Source organism: Ursus arctos, unplaced genomic scaffold (genome assembly GCF_023065955.2).
Source record: "Ursus arctos isolate Adak ecotype North America unplaced genomic scaffold, UrsArc2.0 scaffold_34, whole genome shotgun sequence".
NCBI lineage: Eukaryota > Metazoa > Chordata > Mammalia > Carnivora > Ursidae > Ursus > Ursus arctos.
In genome coordinates, this window is record NW_026623030.1 from 18,222,895 (window position 1) to 18,245,021 (window position 22,127).

The 22,127-nt window shown below is 45.1% G+C and overlaps 1 protein-coding gene and 1 long non-coding RNA gene across 2 annotated transcripts in view; one reads left to right on the forward strand and one right to left on the reverse strand.

Annotated features, from left to right (window-relative positions):
* The window catches only part of FBXW8 (F-box and WD repeat domain containing 8), a 116,559-nt gene that overhangs the window by 3,874 nt on the left and 90,558 nt on the right, over positions 1-22,127 (reverse strand). Inside the window, exons 8-9 of the mRNA XM_026514961.3 lie at positions 15,151-15,278; positions 1,044-1,217 (exon numbers count right to left, since the gene is read on the reverse strand). Coding sequence (XP_026370746.2) covers positions 1,044-1,217; positions 15,151-15,278 — 302 coding nt within the window. The remainder of the gene's footprint in view (positions 1-1,043; positions 1,218-15,150; positions 15,279-22,127) is intronic.
* On the forward strand, positions 1,213-6,402 carry LOC130542439 (uncharacterized). Its single transcript, XR_008956988.1, has 2 exons — positions 1,213-1,545; positions 2,276-6,402. It is a non-coding gene; the product is annotated as an uncharacterized LOC130542439 (long non-coding RNA).

The window sequence follows — 22,127 nt, forward strand, 5'->3', positions numbered from 1 at the left end:
GCGACCGCGGAGTAGTGCTCAGGACTGGTTGTACGTTTACAAATGAGTCAGGAAGACGAGTGCTGGGACAGGAGAATTCTGGGGAAGCCATGACCGAACCTGGCTTCACCTGAATGATGCATGGGAGGGAGCAGAGCTTTTCGGGAGAGAAAAAGATCTGCTGGAGCGCTGGCCTAGTGAAGTAACCAGAGCTGCAGGAGAGCGGGAGAGGGGATGGCCACGGCTCCTTCAGGCAATAAAAGGGCTTTCTTACGAGCCGGTAGCTCTGGGATGGCTCCGTGGAGGAGTTTTAGTTGCCTTTTGGCACCACCTGGTGGCAAGTCCACACATCACCACAGAAAGCAGAAAAAAGGGATTACACACCGGCTTGCCAAATACGGCACGGCTGGACGGAGTCCCTGTAGACAGCACCGGGGGCTCAAGTCTGCGCTGAAGGGAGTGAGCACTGGCTCCCACTGCTTTCTAAGAAGCAGTCAGTTCCTCTTTTAACCTTGCCTGCTTTTGCACCTGACCTGGGCTGCCCTAACATCTGTCTATGTCTGTCTTTTATTAGGCTCAGAGTTCACCTCCCAGGCTCAGTCCTCATAGGGTGAAGGGACAGCTGTGAAGGCGGCTTCCTCCCCACCTTGCCCCAGGAACAGGGTGTCCGACGGGAGGCATGCAGGGTGGGGTGAGGTGGAGGGACAGCCCGGGCCCCAGGCAAGATGGCCTCAAGTCTACTCCAGGCAAGGCTGCCTCTCCCTGTTTGGCCGCCCACCGACGCTCCGGATGATGACGTTGACATGACAAATGCTCTCTCCTCAGTAAATCGAAGCCTGAATACTTTCTGTGCCCTTCTCAACAGAGACGACAGGGTCATGCATGTTGGGGCTCTGGAGTGGGGGACCCGAGCTATGCAGGAGTCATGGCCGCACTGACACTAAGAGAGTGACTGGGGTTCCTGGCCTGAGAAACGGAACCCCTGCAGCCAGCTCAGGGGCTGCACAGAGGACCATGCGGGGAGCTGGCTCAGAGGCAGCCTGGCACCATAAGTGCCCCGTTACCTGGAGTGCACTTCCCACAGCTTCTGGCTCATCCGATAATCCCACACAGAGACCAGGCCTTCCTCGCCTCCGCTGACGATTTTCCAGTCGTCCATCTGCACTGCAGAGACTCCCAGTTGGTGGGCAGAGAGCGACAGGGCGATTTTGTCAGTGCGGAGGTCATGGATCCGCACCCTGGAAGGCCCAAGATGAGCACAGAGAAGGGAAATGGGATGCAAGTTGAAGCCGGAGATGACACATTCATCCTCAGTGGTGCTGGTCTATGCACAGCAAACCCCTTTGGTTGCAAGCATCTGCACACCGGCAGAGAAGTGTATGCCCTTGTACACGTCACAGGAGGCTAAGGTGCACAAGGAATGAGCTTGCTTACAGTGCCTACAACTGTCTAGTCAGACTGACTTAAAAGCCCCTGGAACAAGACAGACTCAAAAGAAACATCCTGCTCTTTCTCTTCTCGACAGGAAAGACATCTGCCCTGAGCACGAGTCCGCTCAGAGGGAAGGTGAGCTGGGACTAGCGTCCCGAGTGTGCGGGCTCTCCCGGTGGTAAGGGGGGCGCCCCTGTAGTGTTGCTGGCAGTCTGGGATTCTGCAAAGGGCCGGAGGTCAACCAGCCACAGTTGTCAGCAACCCAGATCCTCACCTGGTGGGGAAATTGACACTTTTCTGGTAGTTAACGCAACTCTGTGAGCTCATCACCCTCTTGCTGAAATTTGGAAAGGGATGTGGCTGTAGTTGACTATGTGGGCACTTATCTGAAGTCTCAAAACAATTACTTGCTTTGTCAAGCTGAATTTAAGAACCCCTTTAAAAACTACTCTTTACGTAAGTATATGCTGAATTTCCACCTATGGACAAATTAGATAATGAGACAAACTTCTCCAGCAGAAACACCAACATAGTTCCGGAAATAAGCCACAAGAGCAAAAATTAAATGTGGCAAGATTTCAGTACAGGTGGGTTTAACAGCCCCTGTGCTGCAAGTCCAAAAGGGAAAGACTCCCCACCAGCCAGCAGGGGAGCCGGACCCCCCCAAGGCTAACATGTTAAATGAGGTCCTGACAAGTGGTGAGGAGATGACCTGAAACACATTCTGTGTCCTAAACTCTCAGTTACGAGCATGCACACCCAGATCTGTTGTTTTTAGAGTTCTGAGGAACAAGAATTTGAACTGAAACTTCTATATTGTGTGGCTACCCGGTTTAAACGCGTAATTGTTTGTTTGTTTTAACAGAGAAACACCCCAGATCAGCTCCCGATGGATACCTTCTAAAAGACAGGGGTGTGGTACAATATTGGCAGAACACACAGGCCACGGAGTGACGAGTAACGCTCAATGTAGCTCCAGACCGGATGTGCTTGCTGAGCCCCGGACGCACACAGCACAAACCCACCTATTAACAGGAAGCGCTCGGAATGGATCACAAAGTCAAACCCAACGTACGCGACACAGGAAGGGTGGACTTCGGGACAAAAAGCTTTATAATGAAGGGGATAGTTTAGTAAATGTTTGGTAAAACTGCCCGGAAAAAAACAAAAAAACACCTTACATGGACCTAATTTTTGTAGATTAAGTCAGTTTCTTGGGTCATAATCTCCTCAGGTGTTTAAGCTGATTTTCTTTTTTCTGTTTTTTTTTTTTTTTAAAGATTTTATTTATTTGACAGAGACAGCCAGTGAGAGAGGGAACACAAGCAGGGGGAGTGGGAGAGGAAGAAGCAGGCTCCTAGCAGAGGAGCCTGACGTGGGGCTCGATCCCAGAACGCCGGGATCATGCCCTGAGCCGAAGGCAGACGCTTAACGACTGTGCCACCCAGGCGCCCCAAAGCTGATTTTCTTAAGTCTCCAAATTTGAAAACCTAGATGAAATAAACAACTTTCTAGAAAAATGTGAGCTACCCAAACTGACCCCCAAGTATAGAAAAGGTAACAATGAGCAGACTGGGAAAGCTGTCAAGAAAGCAACAGTCCCAGAAACCAGCTAACCAGGCCCACGCTGGAGGGAAGAGCCCCTAGGGCTATGCACACCGCTCCACAGCCCAGCAAGGACAGACGACAGCTTCCCAGGTGTGTACGTGAAGCCAGCATTCTGTCCTCCCCAAAACTGACAGAGCAGAGTGTCAAAGACAACACTAGGTCGGGATCTGTGCCCAGACCTGAGTAACATACAGCAGGATCCATCGAGGATGTCTATTAATGTAGTTCACCAAATTACTACAACAAACCACGGATGCTGAAAAGAAGTGGGGTGAGCTAGAGCACTTAATGAAGGCTTTAAAAACCAGTGATCTACATTTACTTCACATTGTTTTCAAAATTAGGTACAATTAGATACAAGAAAAAATGAAGTGGACAAGTTTATTAGAGATGACAGTCGAAGATAATTCAGTAATAACTCTGACTCAAATGAAATTAATATGTCAAAATCAATAGCTGTCTTAGGTACAAACAACCACTAGTTTTAAAAAATGTACTCAAAAGATCCCACTTAAAGACAATACCCTATAGTAATTTTTTCATCTTGGAGCTCTACCAGCTACATTGCATCAAAATAAATGCTAGATGGCTTAAAGAGTTAAATATAATTAGCTACAAGAATATTCAGAATAGGGAAGGCCCTTCTAAACAAAAAAAAAACCCCAGAAGTCAAAAAGGGGAGAATATCGATAAAAGTGTTTAAAATTTTCCCACGGTGGGGGGGCGGGAGTCAAAGCAAATGATAAACTGGGGAAAATGTTTGCAACAGAGATAACTAGCTAATTTCTTGTAAAAACAAAATTCCTTCAAATTGAAAGATCTGCAACCCAATATTAAAATAAGAGAAAAGCTAAGAAAAAGTTCACAAGAAAATACTAAGGGCTTTTAAACACGTGTCACGTGTGTTCACAGGCAATGAGAGAAATTATGAACTAAAATTACAGTTGGATAGCACCTGTCACCTATCTACCTGGTAAAGGTTAAGTTTAGCGGTAAACTCAGACCCTCCGCGCTGGAGAGCCTTGGACAGACAGGTACTTACGTACGCCTGATGAGAGCACAAACGCCTCTCTGGGGCGTGATCTGGCACTATCCAACAAACAGTATACTTTTGACCTAGCAGTTTCGCTTCTAGGAATTTATCTAGGCTGTATCTACCATATGTATACAAATACACACGTGGGCATACAAGGCCATTAGCCACAGCACTGTTTTTAGTAGCAAAGGATGGATGGGGTTTCTGTTTCAGACAACTGACCCTCCCACTGAAAATCACTTAATACTGCTGGCTAAATAACACCATTTAAAATGCACTGCTGGGTCCACGAAGCAAGCGACTGTCCCAGGGCCCAAGCTGGAAAGCAGCCTGGACAACCTGGGGTGGGGCGAGGCTGCTGGCAGTTGCCAACCTCAGGAACCAGGGGCAAGATGTTAAGACTTGGGCCCACCCAAAAAGGGGTGGGGAGTGGGAGTCCAGACGCCTGCCTTAAAGCAAAAGGCAGCCGTATAAAACTTCCGTAAATGAAAACATGGCTCCTGAAATTAAATTCAGAAGAATTTGTGGATTAGACGGTAAATCTGAAAGATGACCTAAAATGGAGCACAGATAAACAGATGAAAAATGGGACTGAGCGGTTAAGAGATGCAAATGATAGAAGGGGACAGTTCAACATGTATCCAAAAGAAGTTCCAGAAGGAGAAAACAGTGTATGGCAAGGAGGCAATATCCAAATAATTAATGGCTGGTATTTTTCCTAGAATTCATGAAAGGCGCGCACACTCACACCCCATGAGCACTAATCGAAAGAATTACGGATTTAAGAGTATCCTACTGAAGTAAGAAAATGCAAAAGACAAAAGAGGTCTTAAAAGATCAACCCCATCACCTATTGATGAATGGCAACCAGAGGGGCTGAAAACACTAGAGAGAGCGTCCGCTGAGTGCCCGTGAAGGCAGTGTGGGGGTCTTTACAGGAGGCAGAGCGGTGCAGGCTGACGGGCGGCCGCTGCTACGCGTCAAGGGCGCAGGCCGGTGGTGTGACAGGTGTGGGGGAAGAATCAGTGTGTCTGTGCTGTGTGCGTACAGACACCCTCTGGAGAACGCTAACAGGCAGTTCAGGAAGAGAAGTGCCCAGAAGCCTGGCTTCTCTGTTGTGCTTTTGAATTCAGTTTTGAATGTGTAGGTTACCTGTGTAAGTAAAGTTGAAAAATTTGAAGATTTTGGGGGCGCCTGAGTGGCTCAGTCGGTTAAGCGTCCGACTTGGTTTCAGCTCAGGTCTTGATCTCAGGGTCATGAGATCGAGCCCTGCGTTGGGCTCCAAGTGCTGGGTGTGGAGCCTGCTTAAGATTCTCTCTCTCCCTCCCCGGGCCCCGCCCCCCACTCTTTGAAAGAAAAAAATAAAAAAGGGAAAAGAAAAATCTTCCGATTCTCAAAGGACACACTCGAATTGGTAACAGCAGTTACCCTGGGGAAGAGTGGTGATAGCAGAGTAAAGGGGATAAAGGTGCCCTTTCCTTTTAAGCATAGACACTGCCTTTTGTTGTTTCAGAAACAGGAACTCATTCATGATGGGGGGGCACCCCGAGGTCTTCAGAGGTACCAGCCGTCCTGTTCCTTAAGCTGGGGGGTGGGTGCACAGGCATTCCATGACAAAATTGTACACATAGCTAACATACACCCCCGAATGTATGCTTTGTTTCAAATAAAACTGGATTTGAGAAATGCATAGTCCTAGAACACGGAAGAGAGATCCATTCATTCTTCCTGGCCAGCACACGGAACCATTAGGCCACGCAGGGCGCTGACGAGCTCCGTGAATGGCCATGCAATCCTCCCTCCCCAGTGAGGGGTAGGGGGCTACAGATGCAGGGAGAGCACAGAACAGGCTTGAAAAACAAAGGTCGACCCTCTCAGTATTTAGAGCCACTTGAGGCATTTGTGCGAAAGCGAAGTAAGAAAAGGTGTAAATGCTGTGAAAGGAGTGATGCCTGCAGGCTACAGCTGCACTGCTCACTAATGGCAACTTGTAAATGATGGGGGGGTGGGGGGAGGAAGATTCTAGCCCAAGTACTTTCCAGCGCAGATTTGGTTAATAAGGGTCTATTTTGCTGTGGTGATTTTCATAAAGAGCTCCTCTGTTGAATATTTATACTCCATAATTTACAGTTTGGCTGTTAGGGAGACAAAGGCAAACACAAATTTGGTCCAGAAGTTCAAAGTTTGCCATCTGTTTTCCTATTGTATTTAGATACCAGCATGAATAGTTCCAAACAAAATAAACAAATACACCAAAAGATACATCATTTGTGTACTTTACATCACTAAGGAAAACAAAAATGGGCCAAAAGAGCCTTGCACTTCTCCCCCCAGGAAAAAAAGAAAAGCATTTATATGACATCTCCTTAGAGAGGCAGCACTCTGCTTTCTCGTCAACAGACAGAAACAGCACACCCCACGGTGTGCGAAGTCCACACGAGCCATTTAAATCCACATTAAGAAACCGGTGTCTGCCTCGGACATCTGACAGCGCGGCACCAACCTGAACCACGTCCCTTGGCCAAGCGTGCAACCTCAGCACTCCGATCAGAGACTCGATGCGGGGAAACAGGTAGCACGACAAATGGGCACAAAATCCTGCCAACACCATGGATTCCAGGGCCAGAAAGAAGCCAATGGAAGATATTGTGAATTCCTATCTATCGAGTATTCATCAACTTTGCCCGTTGAAAAGAAAAATAATTGGTCCGAGAGCTGTAATTGTATTATGTTTAATATTCATGGTTGGGTTTGGAGGGCTGTTCCAACACTCCCTCTCTCCAGCCCCTCTCTAATGAAAATCACACCATAGGAGTCGGCTCTAGCCCGCCAATTAAAATAAAAGACACCAGAACCTTCCAAAGACTCCAGCAGAGGAGCATCCATCTGACGGGCAGGAAAACGTGCTGGAACTGAGAGGGAGGCACGCTCTGGTTGGTCCTGTGCTAAGAGCTTTGAATAACTTATTATAACACTTGCAGATGGAGCAAACACAACATTTACGCCCCACTCACTCTCTCTCTGACAGCAGGCAGCAGCGCACCACAACCTCGTATTTGTCGGGCCAGAAGTGAGTGCCGAGACTCTATAACTGGGGGTCATCACTCAGGGCCTGCCTCCCATTGGTTTGGATTAAAAAGTCCCGAATGGTAATAAGGCAAACCGTATTTGATGGCAAAGATGAAGCCTATTCAGACTCTGGCTCAGCAGTTTCATTTAGAAGGACCTGACCTAAAGCCATATTTCTATCCAGGAAATGGAACAAATAAGAAAACATGAAGCTTTTTTTTAAAGACCAAATTAATCAAGAAAGTTTTGCGTTTTTGTTTTTAAACAAATCAATACATGATTCTGTTTTGTCTTGCTGAACCTGGGCTCTTACATTAGAGAATCTTAAATATAACCTCACATGCCAAAATCAATAGCTTTATCTCTGTAGCACTGACGATGGCCTCTGGTGAAGGATTCGCTGTAAACAGCAACTAGAAGAATGTACAGTTTTAAGTAGAACGACCCAATTTAATGATCCAACTCTAGGCTCTGCTTGGAGCACTGCAGTTTGAAGCTGTATCTCTGAGGCTTGGAGCTCTCCCTGTGTTGCCCATAACGAGCAGGAGGCCCTCAGACTGATCACTCGACTTTTCTGGCCGTTTCCTCTGTGGGGCCGGCGTCGGATGACCGTGAAGAGCTCTGCAAACATCCTGCGATCCCCAGCAAGCCAGCCCGTGATGCCACCTGCGGGCAATAATGGTGAGGTACATAACCCCCACCCCCAAATAAGGCACACGATCCCAAATTGGAAACATGGAAATATTTAGCTTACTTTAGTATCCTTCTCGATTTTAAATTTTAATCAGACGACTATACCTAGAATAACCACTCTATTTTATGGTCAATTGATTTTCACCAATGGTGCTGAACAGTTCAACGGGGCAAAAAATAGTCTTTTCAACAGATAGTGCTGGACATCCACGCAAAAGAATGCTGGGCTCCCACCTCACAACATACACAACTACTGCAGTTACTCAACTGTAACTGCATCAGGACCTCAATGGAACAGCCAAATGTAGAAAAATTCTTGGAAGAAAACAGAAAGAGTAAATCTTCATGACCCTGGGCTAGGAAATGGCCTCTTCAGTGTGACACCGACAGCACTAGTGACAGAACGAAACAGATAAACTGAACTTCATCGAAATTAAAAACTTCCATGCTTCAAAAGACACCACCAAGAGCATGACAACCCACTGACTGGAAAAAAATACTTACAAATCATATCTGATAAAGGACTGGTATCTGGAATCTATGGAAGCCTCTTACAACTCAATCAATAAACAGACAAGTAACCCAGCTAGAAGAACAGGCCGAGGATCTGAATGGACGCCTCGGATCTGAATCCGACAAGGCCAAAGAGCACACGACAGGATGTACGACAGCGTTAGCCACCAAGAGAATGAAAATCAAAACCACCATGAGCTGCCACTTCACACCCGTTACGCTATAATTAGGGACAGGAGTGCGGACTGGCGAGGACGTGGAGAAATGAGAACTGTCGCCCACTGCCGGTGGGAATGTCACATGGCGCAGCCAATTTTGAAAAGAGTCTGGAAGTTCCTGAAAAGGTTCAACAGTTACCATAAAAGCCAGCAATTCCACTCCTCACTAGATAGCCAAGAAAACTGAAAACCTACGTCTACACAGACATCTGTACTTGAACGATGCAGCAGTGTTCGTAAGAGTTAAAAAGTGGAAACAACCCAGATGTTCATTAGCTGATGAACGAATACATGTGGTGTATTCATACAGTGGCACCATGTGGCCGCAGAAGGAATGAAGTAGTGATTCACGCTATGGTGCAAGTTTGCCTTGGAAACGCCATGCTAAGTGGAAGAAGCCAGTCACGAAAGGTCACGTTTTATAGGATACCGTTTATGTGAAACGTCCGAAACAGATTCATAGAGATAGAAAATAGAACAGTGGTTGCTTAGAGCTGGAGGGAAATGAGGAGTGGCTGCTAGCGGGTACAGGTTTCTTTTTGGGGTGATGGAGATGAGTGCACAACCTTGTGAACACCATACAATTCAACCCTGTGAACTGTACAATTGGCAAATTGTAGCATGTGCATTTATGTCAATAAAGCTGCTAAAAATTTAAAAACTAATCTTGACATTCCAGGGCGAGAAAGGCAGTGAGAATTGTTGGTGCAGTGACTGTTGCCTTGGCAGCCCACTCCCATCCTGACATAGGCCCTTACCACCAACTCCTATTTAGATTCTCCCTGCAGAGCACTGATGAGCTGCTCTGTTCCAGATCCCCAGTTTCATGGTGGTGAACGAGCAGGTCACCGATGAGGAGACTGAGAACAGACAGAGTGGAAAGGAGCCTCATTTACACAGCTCCCGACTGCCAACTATTCATTTATTTAAATCACTGAAGAGAAAGTAAGAGTTCTGGTTCTGGCCAAGAGGAATGGAGTCCATTACTGCCTGTGTCCTGCTGACCGCAACCAAATCCTCTGGACGAAACACAAAACAAATACCAGCGGACGCTGAAGAGTCAACTCTGGATGGTGGGCTGTGGAGGCAGTGGCCACATGGGGAAAGGGTTTCCCATTTTCTCCCTCTTCTCTCTCAGCCACGCCCCAAGTATGAGCTTCAAGAGTTGTGTGGTAGCGCAGGAGCTCAGACTCTGGAAGCAACGCCCACCCTTCTGAAGAACCAAGGGAAAGGGCCCTTGCAGTCCCAAGAATGTGTGTATGGGGAAGGGGTGTCTTTGTGGGGCTCTTCCCTCTCTTTCCTCTGTTGCTTTGCCCCAGAGGCAGTCTCCAGTCACAGAGCTGCGTGGTGGTCACGAACCAGGCAGGGAAAACAGAAGCCCAAGAGAAAGGAGCCCCCGAAGGCTGGAAAGTATAGGGATAAAGAGAGGAAGAAACTGGAGGAGAGCCTGTTATTATTTGTACAAGACCCCACACAGATCTCAGGCTCATCTCTGAGCTGGGCAGGACAGGTCCAACGCAGTACAGCAAAGGCTCTGAGAGGTCAGCTAAGACTTAAAACAATGCTGCTTCCAGAGGACCTGAGTAGACATTATTTCTGAAGACACAGAGATGGCCAACAGACAATGAAAAGATGCTCACCACCACTAATCACCAGGGAAATGCAAATCAAAACCACAATGAGATACGACCTTATGCCAGTCAGAATGGCCAGTATCAAAAGGAAGTAAGTGTTGGTGAAGATGTGGAGAAACGGGGACCCTGGGCCCTGTTAGTGGGAATGGAAATTGGTGCAGCCACTGTAGAAAGCAGTATCGGGGTTCCTCAAAAAATTAAAAAATTCCACCGCCAGTTATTTACCCAAAGAAAACAAAAACACTAACCTGATACCTGCAACTCTTGTGTTACCAGGGCATTATTTACAAGAGTGAGATATGGAAGTAATTTAGGCGTCCATCAATGAATGGATGGCTAGAGAAGATGTGGAATATATACACAAGGGAATATTCTCAGCCATAAAAAATGAAGTCTTTCCACTTACAACATGGATGGACCTAGAAGGTACTATACTGAGAGAAATTAGTCAAAGAGAAAAAGACAAATACCGTATGATTTCGCAGATGTGGAATCTAAAATACAAAACAAGAGAACAAAATACAGAAACAGGCTCATAAATACGGAGAACAAACTGGTGGTTGCCAGAGGGAAGGGGGGTGGAAGGATGAGCAAAATTGTGAGGGAGATTAAGAGTACAAAATTCCAGGTATAACATAAGTCCCAGAGATGAAAAGTACAGCACAGGGAATACAGTCAAGAATGTTGTATGGTAATAGATAGTAACTATACTTATCCCGGTGATAATGGATAAATGGCTAAAATTATTGGATCACTATGTTGTATACCTGAACTAATATAACATTGTATGTCAGCTATACTTAAGTTAAAAAGATAAAAAAACATTATCATCCCAGACTAACCCCTGGGTAACGTGTGGGACAGAGCCAGAGAAGCATTAACAAGGCCTTTGAAAATTGAGCTGACATTGGACTCACCACCCACAGGAGGCAAGGCAGAACTTGCAGTCTGAACCTAACCGGGGTGACTGCCTATTTACAACAAAAATCTTTTTTTTTTTTTTTTTTTTTTAAAGTAGGCTCCATGCCCCCAGCGTGGAGTCCAACATGGGGCTTGAACTCATGACGCTGAGATCAAGAGTCAGATGTTTAACCAACTGAGCCACCCCGGTGCCCCTTAAAACAAAAATCTTAACATTCTCCAGAGGATTATACAACAGGATCCAAAGTGGACACAACAAAACATTCCAAATATCTAAGGTACAATCCAAAATTACTTGACATACACACCCCACCCCCCACTCCCACCGAAACAAACAAAAAATACCAAAAAAACCCCAGGAAAGTGACCCACTCTCAAGGGAAAAAACAACCCAGATTTGGGGAATCATCAATGACTTTAAAAGCAGCTTTTGTAACTACATTCCAGGAGGTTAAAGGTAAAATGGTAAGAAAGAATAATGTTCTGATCAGAGAAACAGATCTACATGCAAATTTTGAACTAAAAAAATCAGAAATAAAAAATTCACTGGAAAGGCCCAGTAGGAAAATGAATATGACAGAGGAAAGAGTCAGTGAACCTGAAGTTAAACTGAAGAGTTACTACGTAATCTAAGGGAAAGTTTAGGGAAGAAAATGAACAGAGAGCATCAATGGCCTGTGGGATGACATCATTTAGTCCCAGAAGGAGAGGAGAAAGGGATTAGTGCAGAAAAAACATCTGAAGAAATAACGGCCACAAACTTCCCAAATTCGGTAGAAGACATAAATGTAGAGATTTAACAACAAAATGGCCTATTTCCTTCACTCTTCCTCTTGGTAACCTAGTCAGGCTTCTCATAAATGTTATCATTCCTAAGTCTAACGTTAATCCATTTTGCCTTCATCGAGCAAATGCATACTTTCATTTAGTTGAAAACACCATTGATCGTAAGAAGCACCGTTAGTTTGTGTAACATCTAAAAATGCTGCCAATTAATTTTGAGATATCCTTATAAAGGACACGTCCTGATTGCACAGCTGTGAAAATGTAAAAAGGCCATCTTAGAATAAACACAGGGGGCGCCTGGGTGGCACAGCGGTTAAGCACCTGCCTTCGGCTCAGGGCGTGATCCTGGTGTTATGGGATCGAGCCCCACATCAGGCTCCTCTGCTGGGAGCCTGCTTCTTCCTCTCCCACTCCCCCTGCTTGTGTTCCCTCTCTCGCTGGCTGTCTCTCTCTGTCAAATAAATAAATAAAATCTTAAAAAAAAAAAAAAAAGAATAAATACAGGACCCATGTTGCGCACTCACTGAGCGCTGGACACTGGTGAGGAGAGCAGACACGAGCGTCCAGTCCTAATGCTGGACACACACCACTCCTGATGTTACTCCTCGTTCTTCTTGGTTTAGCAGAAAAGGACAAAATGTGCATTCAGAAGAAGTCAGTGATCTATTAGGCTAACATTCTCGTGCACAGCCATACCCCCTCCCCTCTTTACAGCCCTTCTCGTCCAGCAAGGGAGAAGCACAATCCAACAATCGCTGTTTCCACCCTACTCATTCTCTTCATCTTTATCAGACTCTGTTTTTTCTAGAAAGGGTGGCATGCTAGGTGAGCTATTCTTTTGCTTTAAATTTGAGCCTCTCCGTCCACCCCCCCCAAAAAACTCCTCACAAAATTCCACCCGTGTTTGCTAATTTCCTTACGTTCATGAAAAATTATTTTTGTCTTAACCTGGGACAGTTTTATGTATCTTTAGAGTCCACTTCATTCTCATTATTGACAGAGTACTAAGAGAGCAGAGCAGAAATTAAGTTTAAATTAAAAAAAAAAAAGGTTCCACATTTAAAAAATAGCATCGGCCATTAAGTGACAACCAAGTACCTAGTTCTCTTCATAGTATTTGATCCCTTACTCCCACTTTTGAGATGAAACATAAGCTGTAAGAGCCGCGTGTACAGCTCTAACAAGATCTGACTCCCAGCTATTAAGCCTTTGGGAAAACACACGCACACCCCTTCCCTCTACTAGATTTGAAAGTCTAGATTCCTTATTCTTTCCTTTTTCCAGACGTATAATTTTTTAACCCCCATGTTTCCAATTCATTTGGCTTACACTACTATTCTGATTCGTGAGGACGACCTCCTATTACCTCCTATACGATGGCGAGCCCCTGATGTCCCAGCAGCGGTCAAACAGCTGGCCCAGATCAAGGATTGCCCTGATGGAACGCCACTCTGAATACCCCCTCTCAACTCCAAGCCACTAGTCTGTTCTTTACAGACAGAGGATTAAAAAACATAACAAAACCAAAAACCCGCACCATAGCATTGGTTTCTTAATGCCACAGACTTCACATGGTCAGATCTGCACTTGAACATGACCAGAGAGCCGTTTTACACAGGGCCTTTAGCTCCTCTTCTGGCAGCCCTGCTCCCGAGGACAAAGCCAACTTTAAGGAGTTTGTAGGTCTCCTAAGACAGGACGCTGTTGGGCTGACAAGGGTCAGGACAGTCTGGCTTTAACCGTCCCCCTGCAGCCGACTTCAGGGCTAAGTTATGCAGGCCGCAGAGGCCTCTCCCCTGGGACACCGCTCTGGTTTCCTGGGAGCCTCGCTGTAGTCGAACACCTAGACGCTCATGCCGCAAACTCCGAAGCATAAGCCACAGCCCTAAACCCTTCCACTTGGGTGCCCCCGAGAAGCCCCCGCATCTGCTCTCCTGGAAAGAGAGTAGTAGCCGCTCGGTCCCTGGGGTGGGGGGATCCTATCAGAGAAGCGTGGAGCCTTTCTACGGCTCAGTCTGGGAAGTACAACATGGGAGTAAACTGCAAACTGACTGGATTCATTTGCTGTGCCACATGTGGGGCCACTTATCAAGCCTAGTTTTTGTTTTGTTTTGTTAGGGAAAAAACTGGACATACACTGAGGAGTTCAATTCTTGAGTCAAAAATTATCAGCCATTTTAGGAAGCCTTGAGAAACAATTTTCTTTCAATAGCGCACACTCAAGCTATCTTTCTGCTCTAGGGGAAGGGGGTAGTAAAGAGGTGAAGGTCAGGAGTTGAAAATATTCTTTGACACGATAATTATTTTTGCAAGCTGCCGCACTGGTGACTGGCACGGCAGAGGTCTGAGACTTGGCACGCAGGAGTGCCCGCCTCGCGATCTGACCCCCCCACCGAGCAGCCCACCACCTGCAGCCCGGGGCCGGGCCCGGGGGAGGGGGCGCCGGCAGACCCTGGCCTCCAGCCATGCTACCTCTCTTCGGGGCACTGGATCAGACAAGGCAGATAACCAGCCAAAAAAAAAAAAAAAAAAAAAAAAAGACAAGGAAAAGAAAAGACAAGGAGGGAGGGGGAGAGGGGATGGGGAGGGAAAAAGACCTAAAATTTGGACTCAGAGGGTCTTTTCAAACACTTTAATCCTTTCGTGCTGATGGTTCCTGGAGCGTCCGTGGCTGGCACTGGACCCTGCAGCAGGAAAACCCGACTCCCTAAGCCAAAGCGTTAAAGAGAAGACTGCTAATCAGCTAAACAGAAACGGGAATCTGTTCCCATCGAGTCCCTTTCCCCCATCACCAGAGGGACACCATAGTGTTCCGAAATACACTCTTGACATCATTTGGCAGGCAACCCTATTCTGTTGAGCATGATTCAGCCCTTAGGTTATTGTTTTTAATATTAGAAAGTGAGCTTTTAAATGCCAAACAAATTTTGCAGCAGGGGGACAAAAGATATTCCAAGTGGTCTCACTGGACCTTCTACCAACTGTGTCCACCAAATGGCTTAAAAGACCACCTTCCCATGGTGTTTCAGAAACGAGGCAGAGACATAGCTCTGTCCAACTATTACCTAATGCAGCACTTTGTTCTCCAAGTTCACAGAGACGGTGTTTAAGGATCAGGCTGAACTGAGGCGGGCAAGGCTGTGGAGTGAGAACGGAGCCGTGTGAGCAGCAGAGGGAACGAGCGAGCACGGCGGAGGCAGAGGGGCAAAGCCCTGGCAGAAGTGGTTGTGCCTGCAAAACGTGGCTCTTCACTTACACCTACCTCCTGTCCATGTTGCCACTGACCATGAGGTTGGGAGGGCTGTCCCTGAGGTTGACGCAAGTGAAATCACCAAGTGCGTTGCCCAGCTTCGAGAGGCAACGTTCTGCTTCCAGGCTGTACACCAGGATCTGGGAAGGAAGGAAGATACGTGGGTGTGCAGTTGCATACAGCAGGCCTCCATCCAACACTTCTCATTCCGGCATGGTAACCAGCTCCCCATAAGGGAGATGTTCTGCCTGGTAATTTCCTGACCTTTTCCAGGATAGGGATATGGCTCTTAGAATGACAAAAGGAAATGCAAAAGAACACAAAAGAACATCCAGAGAATTCCTCAGGCCAAGGTACAAAATCATAGGACACAAAGGAAAATGCCAAATGGGGACATTAGATATCCCAACTTCCCAACCCAGAAAGAGCAGCATGGAAACTAAGGGTCGCTGACTGCGTCAGATTTGGAAGCTGCTTTCTGATTTTCTGATGTCCGCAGATGAGCTAGCCTGTGTTCTCTTATTTTTCCCCTCTCTCTATTGCTATCCCAGAAGGTAAAAAAAAGAACGGTAAATATTTCCAGAAGGATAGATAGTTAATCACTATATGACAGATGATTCTTTTAGACTAAACTACAAACCAGAACACAAAGTCTTACTCCCAAAGGTTTAAAAAAGTTTTTTAACTGAGGTATAATTGACATTCCCAAACATTTCTCTCTCCAGCCACTTTCCACTTGCTAATTTTAGGAGGTTCTGTTCTAAAAGGTATGGAAGCAAATAAAGTATCCTTGATCTCTAGACAACGTACTCATTATGATTGAACATTTCTGTGCTTTCTCTCCAGCAAAAAGAAAAAAAAAAGGATTTGTAAGGAATCTTTCTAAAGATTAAGTAATTTACTAAAAAAAATCTTAGTAATTCAATTAATTAATGTTAAATGCTTGCTATGGGGGTGCATGGGTGGTTCAGTCGGTTGAGTATCTGCCTTCAGCTTGGGTCATTATCTCAGGGTCCAGGGATCGAGCCCCGCAGCAGGCTCTCTGCTCAGTGGGGAGTCTGCTTCTCCCTCTCCCTCTGCACTCTCTCAAATAAATAAATAAAATCTTAAAAAAAAAAATGCTTGCTATGGATTAGTCACTGTTGTAAATACTTAAGATACAGCCCCTGTGCCCCAAAACTCACAGTTCAAAAGCCCCCTCATTCTCTCTCTCCCTCCCCTCCTCTCACTCACTCTCTCTCTCACACACACACACACCCTTCTCAGCATGCATTCTGTTGATCGTGTGGTTAAAATGACTGAACGTTAATATTTTGTAGAGAGGTCCGCCTCCCTTCGCACACACATGAAAATGATGTGCTTTTTCTTCTCAACCTTACATTTATCAGTTTATCATGATACAGATTCTTATTTCAGTATTGAGAGGTTGATGGTCTCCACCTTGAAAACCACGATCTTGTCAACACACATTTCTAACAAGTGAATCTTTGGAAATGCTTCACAGTTAAAACACGACTATCACTTTAATTAACTGTTGCTAGCAGCACCTGAAAGGAAAATGGGCTGTTTCAAATTTTAAAATGCCTTCCTAATCCATTAAGACTACAGAGAACAAGCTAAATTTTATTTTTGTTTTCATGCAGTTGAAAAAAAAGGTTGAAAAATTCCAACAATTCTAATAATTCTGAAAAAATCTCAACAATTCTAAAATACCCGGAAAAAAAGTTATTCTACTAATTAAGAACATAGAAATAATCAAATCTTCTATCTATAGTAAATAACCTAAAAGCTGCATAAAATCACCTCCTGGAGGGAGAAAAAAAATTAACAGCAACCTCATGGTCTCTCATAAGGGTAATTTTCCTCATTTCTGTATAATAATAGAGCTTTTGGTAGAGTTCTTGGACCCAATTTCTTTTTGTTTTCAACTTCCATAGTAGGAAGCCTCTAATGTGCAAATGTCCATGATAAACGTAAGAATTAAAATCTGGTGTTGAGTCTGTCTTTACTTTTTCTCCTTCTTTTTTGACAAGTGGATGGGTCATCTATGAGTGACATGGGGAAATCTGATCCCTCTTCAGAAAGACTGCAAATTCATCATAAAGGCATCAAAGTTCGTAGTCAAAAGAGTCAAGTATTTTCTGAAATGTTTAATAATTCAATGAATCAGAATATCCGAAGAGTACCTTTACCATTAGGGTTAGTTAAAGACCACAGAGATTAGAAAACACATTACCCATCTCAGAGGCGGTTCTTTCCATGTTAAAAGTCCCTTAACGACCTTTACCATTTCTCTCTCCCTCCCTCCCACACTCTCTCTCTTTTAATAAGGTTGAGCAAATGGGACTTCATTTTATCTGATTGCCACAGACGAGTGAGATTAATTATTCATGCTCACACTCCCCCTCTTGTTAAGACCATGCATTAGACTAATTTTTCTCTTTATTGCCCCAGTTGGGTGAATCTCAACCCATGGCCACTTGACTCCCTCTCAGAGGTGTATGGATATGCTGGAAAGAAGGAAAATACTACTCAGAGCTAAAATCTCAAAGAAAATGTTCTGCACTAATGTGACCGCCAAATCAATAGATATTGCTGGGGATTTTTCCCTTTAAGTACCAAGTGCATGTTACAAAAGAGCCTACATAAGTGATTACAGAGCAAAGTTTTATTTTAAGCATGATCTCAAGTGACAAGGTTAAGACCGGCATCTATTGTGCAGAGAGAACTACAGGAGACGCGCGGGCCATCAGAGGACACTGGGTGTGCCTTGCTCTTTGGCTGCCAGGGAGAGATCTATCAAGAGTGCACCTGATGGAAACAAGCATTGTTTAAGAAGAACTTCAGCAGAAAGTTCCTTCTTTTTTTTCCTTCTTAGAAACCTTAAAGTATTTTCATAAATCCTAGCCTTAGAATCCAAACCTTCCATTTCGGCAGCTGTTCAGATTTCTTTGAAATCTTTTTCTTAAACAATCTATATTTTTTTCCTGATTTCAAGTGTAATATAGCTTGTAACAAATTCTAACAGAATTACAAGAAGTGGTAACATTCTGTAGATCTCAGAAATAACCACACTTCAGCAGTTCAGCATATATACTGCTAGACTTGTTTACTGACGTAGATTTGCCTTGTCTGTTTCTGTGTGTATAAATGTTTTTTTTCTCTGAATGGGATTATATTGTTTTACAACTTGTTTTTCCTAAACAACATGAGAGTCCTTTCATCATTAGTCTCTATAGATAGATCTTGTTCTTTTTAATGGCTGCATAGAATTTCTCTATGGAAATGTAATTTCATGCTGATGGCTACTTGGGTTCTTTCTAATTTTTTAGATCAATAATGTAATTCGTTCAACAGTTAAGTCAACATATATTTAATCATCTTTGCAGTAGGTACTGGAATGACCAGGGATGGTGGATAACGTGCAGAAGCGTCAGCCTGCTGCCAAGCCAGCTGGAACGACCGACCTCTTCACCAGCTGCTGCACGGCCCCCCCTGCACGGCTGTCCTGCTCCTCCATACATGGGACTTGCCTCTCTGAGGAGAACGACCTTACAGCCGTGTCCTCGCATCTGGTGTTGTAACAGCAGGGGTGGCAGGGTATAATCAGGAAGGAGGTGGCAGCCACAGGGCATCGGGGATGCCCTCGTGCAGATGGGCCCTGTACCTTCCAGGGCTGACCCAGAATATTTAGTGTACCCAGGACTGGCTTTCCAACCAAAACATGAAGGAAAGAGCTGAGAAACAGCTACTGTTCCTGCAGTGGGGTGAGGTCCTTCGCCCACCCAGTGAGAACTGAATATCGCACTGCAAGTGTTTCCTAAATCTGGGACTGCTGTTACCTTCAAATGAAAGGACTGGTTGCATATAGAAATCACTACGAAGAGATTATAGAGCCTTGGAGTCCCAGACTTTTGGTCATGCACTGATGAATGAAGAAAGGAACTCCATTTCTGTTTTGATTTTAAACTTACCCATCAGTAAGTCCTCCTCATACTCCTCCATCTGCCAAAGGCATCACACCAACAACCTGAGCAGCTGGCTCACCTCCTCAGGACCCCAGCACTGCCTTTCCAAAGGAGTGAGGAGTGGTCAGAAGGCTTCCTTAAAAGATGGTGGCATTTAAAAAAGCACGGTGGGGGACACCTGGGTGGCTCAGTTGGTTAAGCATCTGTCTTCGGCTCAGGTCATGATCCTAGGGTCCTAGGATCAAGTCCCACATCGAGCTCCTTGCTCAGCGGGGAGCCTCCTTCTTCCTCTGCCTGCCACTCCCTCTGCTTGTGCTCTAACAAATAAATAAAATCTTAAAAAAAAAAAATAGAAAAGCACAGTGGTTTAAAGATGACTTGTCTGCTGCCATTTTAAAAAAGGGAAGTGACAAAGAGAGCTAAAGGTTGAGAGATACTGGGTTGAGAGAGTCAAAGATAAAAGTCATGGTGTGGGGGAGGATATCTGAAATCCTTAGAGATGACAAAATCTACCTACTTTCTTTCTTGATTCCCTAAGAAGCCACCCCCATCATTACCACACATACTTTGCTCTTCTGAGAGGGATAGTCATGGTAAGAAGCCAAATTCTAGAGAGTAAAGCAAATAATCCTCATGTTCTCTCCTCTTCCATCCCAATTAAGCTTATTTTGTGCTCTCTCTGCCCTTGGCAGAGTTCAATTTGACAAGTTCCCCTCTTGTCAGTACTGACAGTATTTACTGTCTACAGACTTCAGCTGGTGTTCCCAAGGTGCCGTCTTGAACTGCACACCAGGTTCTTTTACAGACCTGTGTTCTCAAACACTGGACACAGCTTTGGGCAGGCCACCTGAGGCTCTGTTACCAAGCAGCATGCTACATGCTATAAAACACTGCTCAGACTTAGACTCAAAGTTCCTTGGGGCAGAAATCCTATCGTTCATTCCTGCAGCACCGATCAAGGACCCAACATGTGCTTGGAGATTAACTGATCAGTACACGGTATCCGGAAAACCCAGAGCTCACCACAGTCTAGTTCATAATAAATACCCAGAGACACCTTCTTTTGCTTGACACATTTTCCCCCCATTTCGGGATGCCTAATTTTGCTACTGGCTTATACAAAGAATCACTTCACCCTACTCAAAATAGGAGGTTCCACAGATCTCTCTCCAGAACATCCAGATTCTAGAACACCCTAACTGTATCCAGGCTAAGGTTTTACCCTGACAACACAGCAGACTAGAATATGTGGGAAACCCTCCTATTTACAAACACTGAAAATGCTGGATAAGTTTCAGTCTATTAAACGTTCTTCAGACATTCTGTTTAACTCCTAAGAAATCAGAGAAATTCTGAGGAGCCAAAAATGAGGAGGGCGCTAAAACCAGAAAAGGAAGTGGCATTCATGTCAGGGGCTGCTCGGAGGACATCTGCCAATGTCAGGAGCCTAGAACTGGGGAAGGAGGAGGCAAAGTTTCCAGCCAGCACCAAATGGAATACCAGAACCGAGATGTCTGCCTACAACTGGGGCCGTTGTATGGATAGGTACACTCAGTAAAAAGCAAAGCAGGGAAAAGGCCAATCCACTGGCAAAGAAAGCCTACCTGGAAACCTGTCTGCCTCAGGTTCAGCTCAGGATGAAAAATGTGGGCTCTGGGTCTGCCCTCACACAGCTTCAGACTTTGAATTTATACTACCTGCAAGGCCAAAAATCCCCATGCCTAATAATTAAAGTATTTTCAGGTTGGTAACATGTCTCCTGGTACCTGAGTTTTCTCAGGAGGAAGACCCTCTCAACCCAGGCCCCTTAGGAAACCTACAAATCAAGATCAGCCAAATATGAGCTCATAATAACAATAAAAAAAAATCCCCAATACAGAAAGAAACAAATCATAGATGAGGTAGAAAACAAACAGAACAATTAGACTTCCAAGGATATCAGATATCTATTAGATAAAACAAAAATGCATGCTGAAAATGTTTACAGAAATAGAAGAGGGTGAGGGATCAAAAGCAGCAAAGTAGCCTTGGGAAAAACAAAACAAATAGAATTTCTAGAAATCAAAAAGGCAATGGATGAGCTAAACAACTAATGAGAGTCCAAGAGAATTCTGTGAACCGAAGACAGATTTGAAGGCATCACTCAGAATGCAACACGGAGAGGCAGAGATGGGAGGTGTGAGCGAGCGGTGCACAGCACAGAGGAGGGACAAGCTGGTCCAACGTACACCCACCTGAGTTCCAGACGGAAAGAACAGACAGGACGAGGGAGACAAAGACTCTGACAATGGCTCCGAATGTTCTACAACTGGAATTGAGGAAGCACGAGAAATCCCAAAGGGGAAAAATAAAAGTACATGCACACCTACAGACATCAGAGAGAAACCACAGAAAAGTAAGGAAAAGATCTTCAAAGTAGACAAAAGCAGAGAAAGAGTCCCGAGAGCAATGGCCGTTAGACTGACAGCCAAGTGCCCAGTGGAGTCAAAACCAATAATCTCTTCAAAGGGATGAGAGAAAAGAACTGTCAGCCTACAATTAGAAAGGACCAGAAAAACTACCTCAGACTGAAGTGAAATAGAGAGATTTTTGGGATAAAAACACAGAGAACTCCTGTGCCTGAGAGACCCTCACTAAAGGAACTTCTAAAGAATATACTCTTGGAAGATGGAAAATCATTCCAGAAAAAAGGCCTGAGATGCTGGAAGGAACAGTGAGCCAAGATTCAGGTAAATGTGCTTAAAAGTACGCAAATACTGACTATCTACAACAACAATGCCGATTTGGGGTTACGTAGGTAGAACAGACCGAGTCCAGTCCTTATTCCAAACAGGGCAATGCACCACGACCACAAAGATGCCAGCAGCCCAGGGGACCCTCCAGCAGTACGGTCTGCAGTGGACAGATATTTCCTGCAGACCTGTGCCGTGTTTGGCACATAGGAGGGACTCAGTACGTATCTGATGAAAGAATGAGTAAGTGCTACACATCTCTGCCTGTATCTATCGATCACAGGCCAAC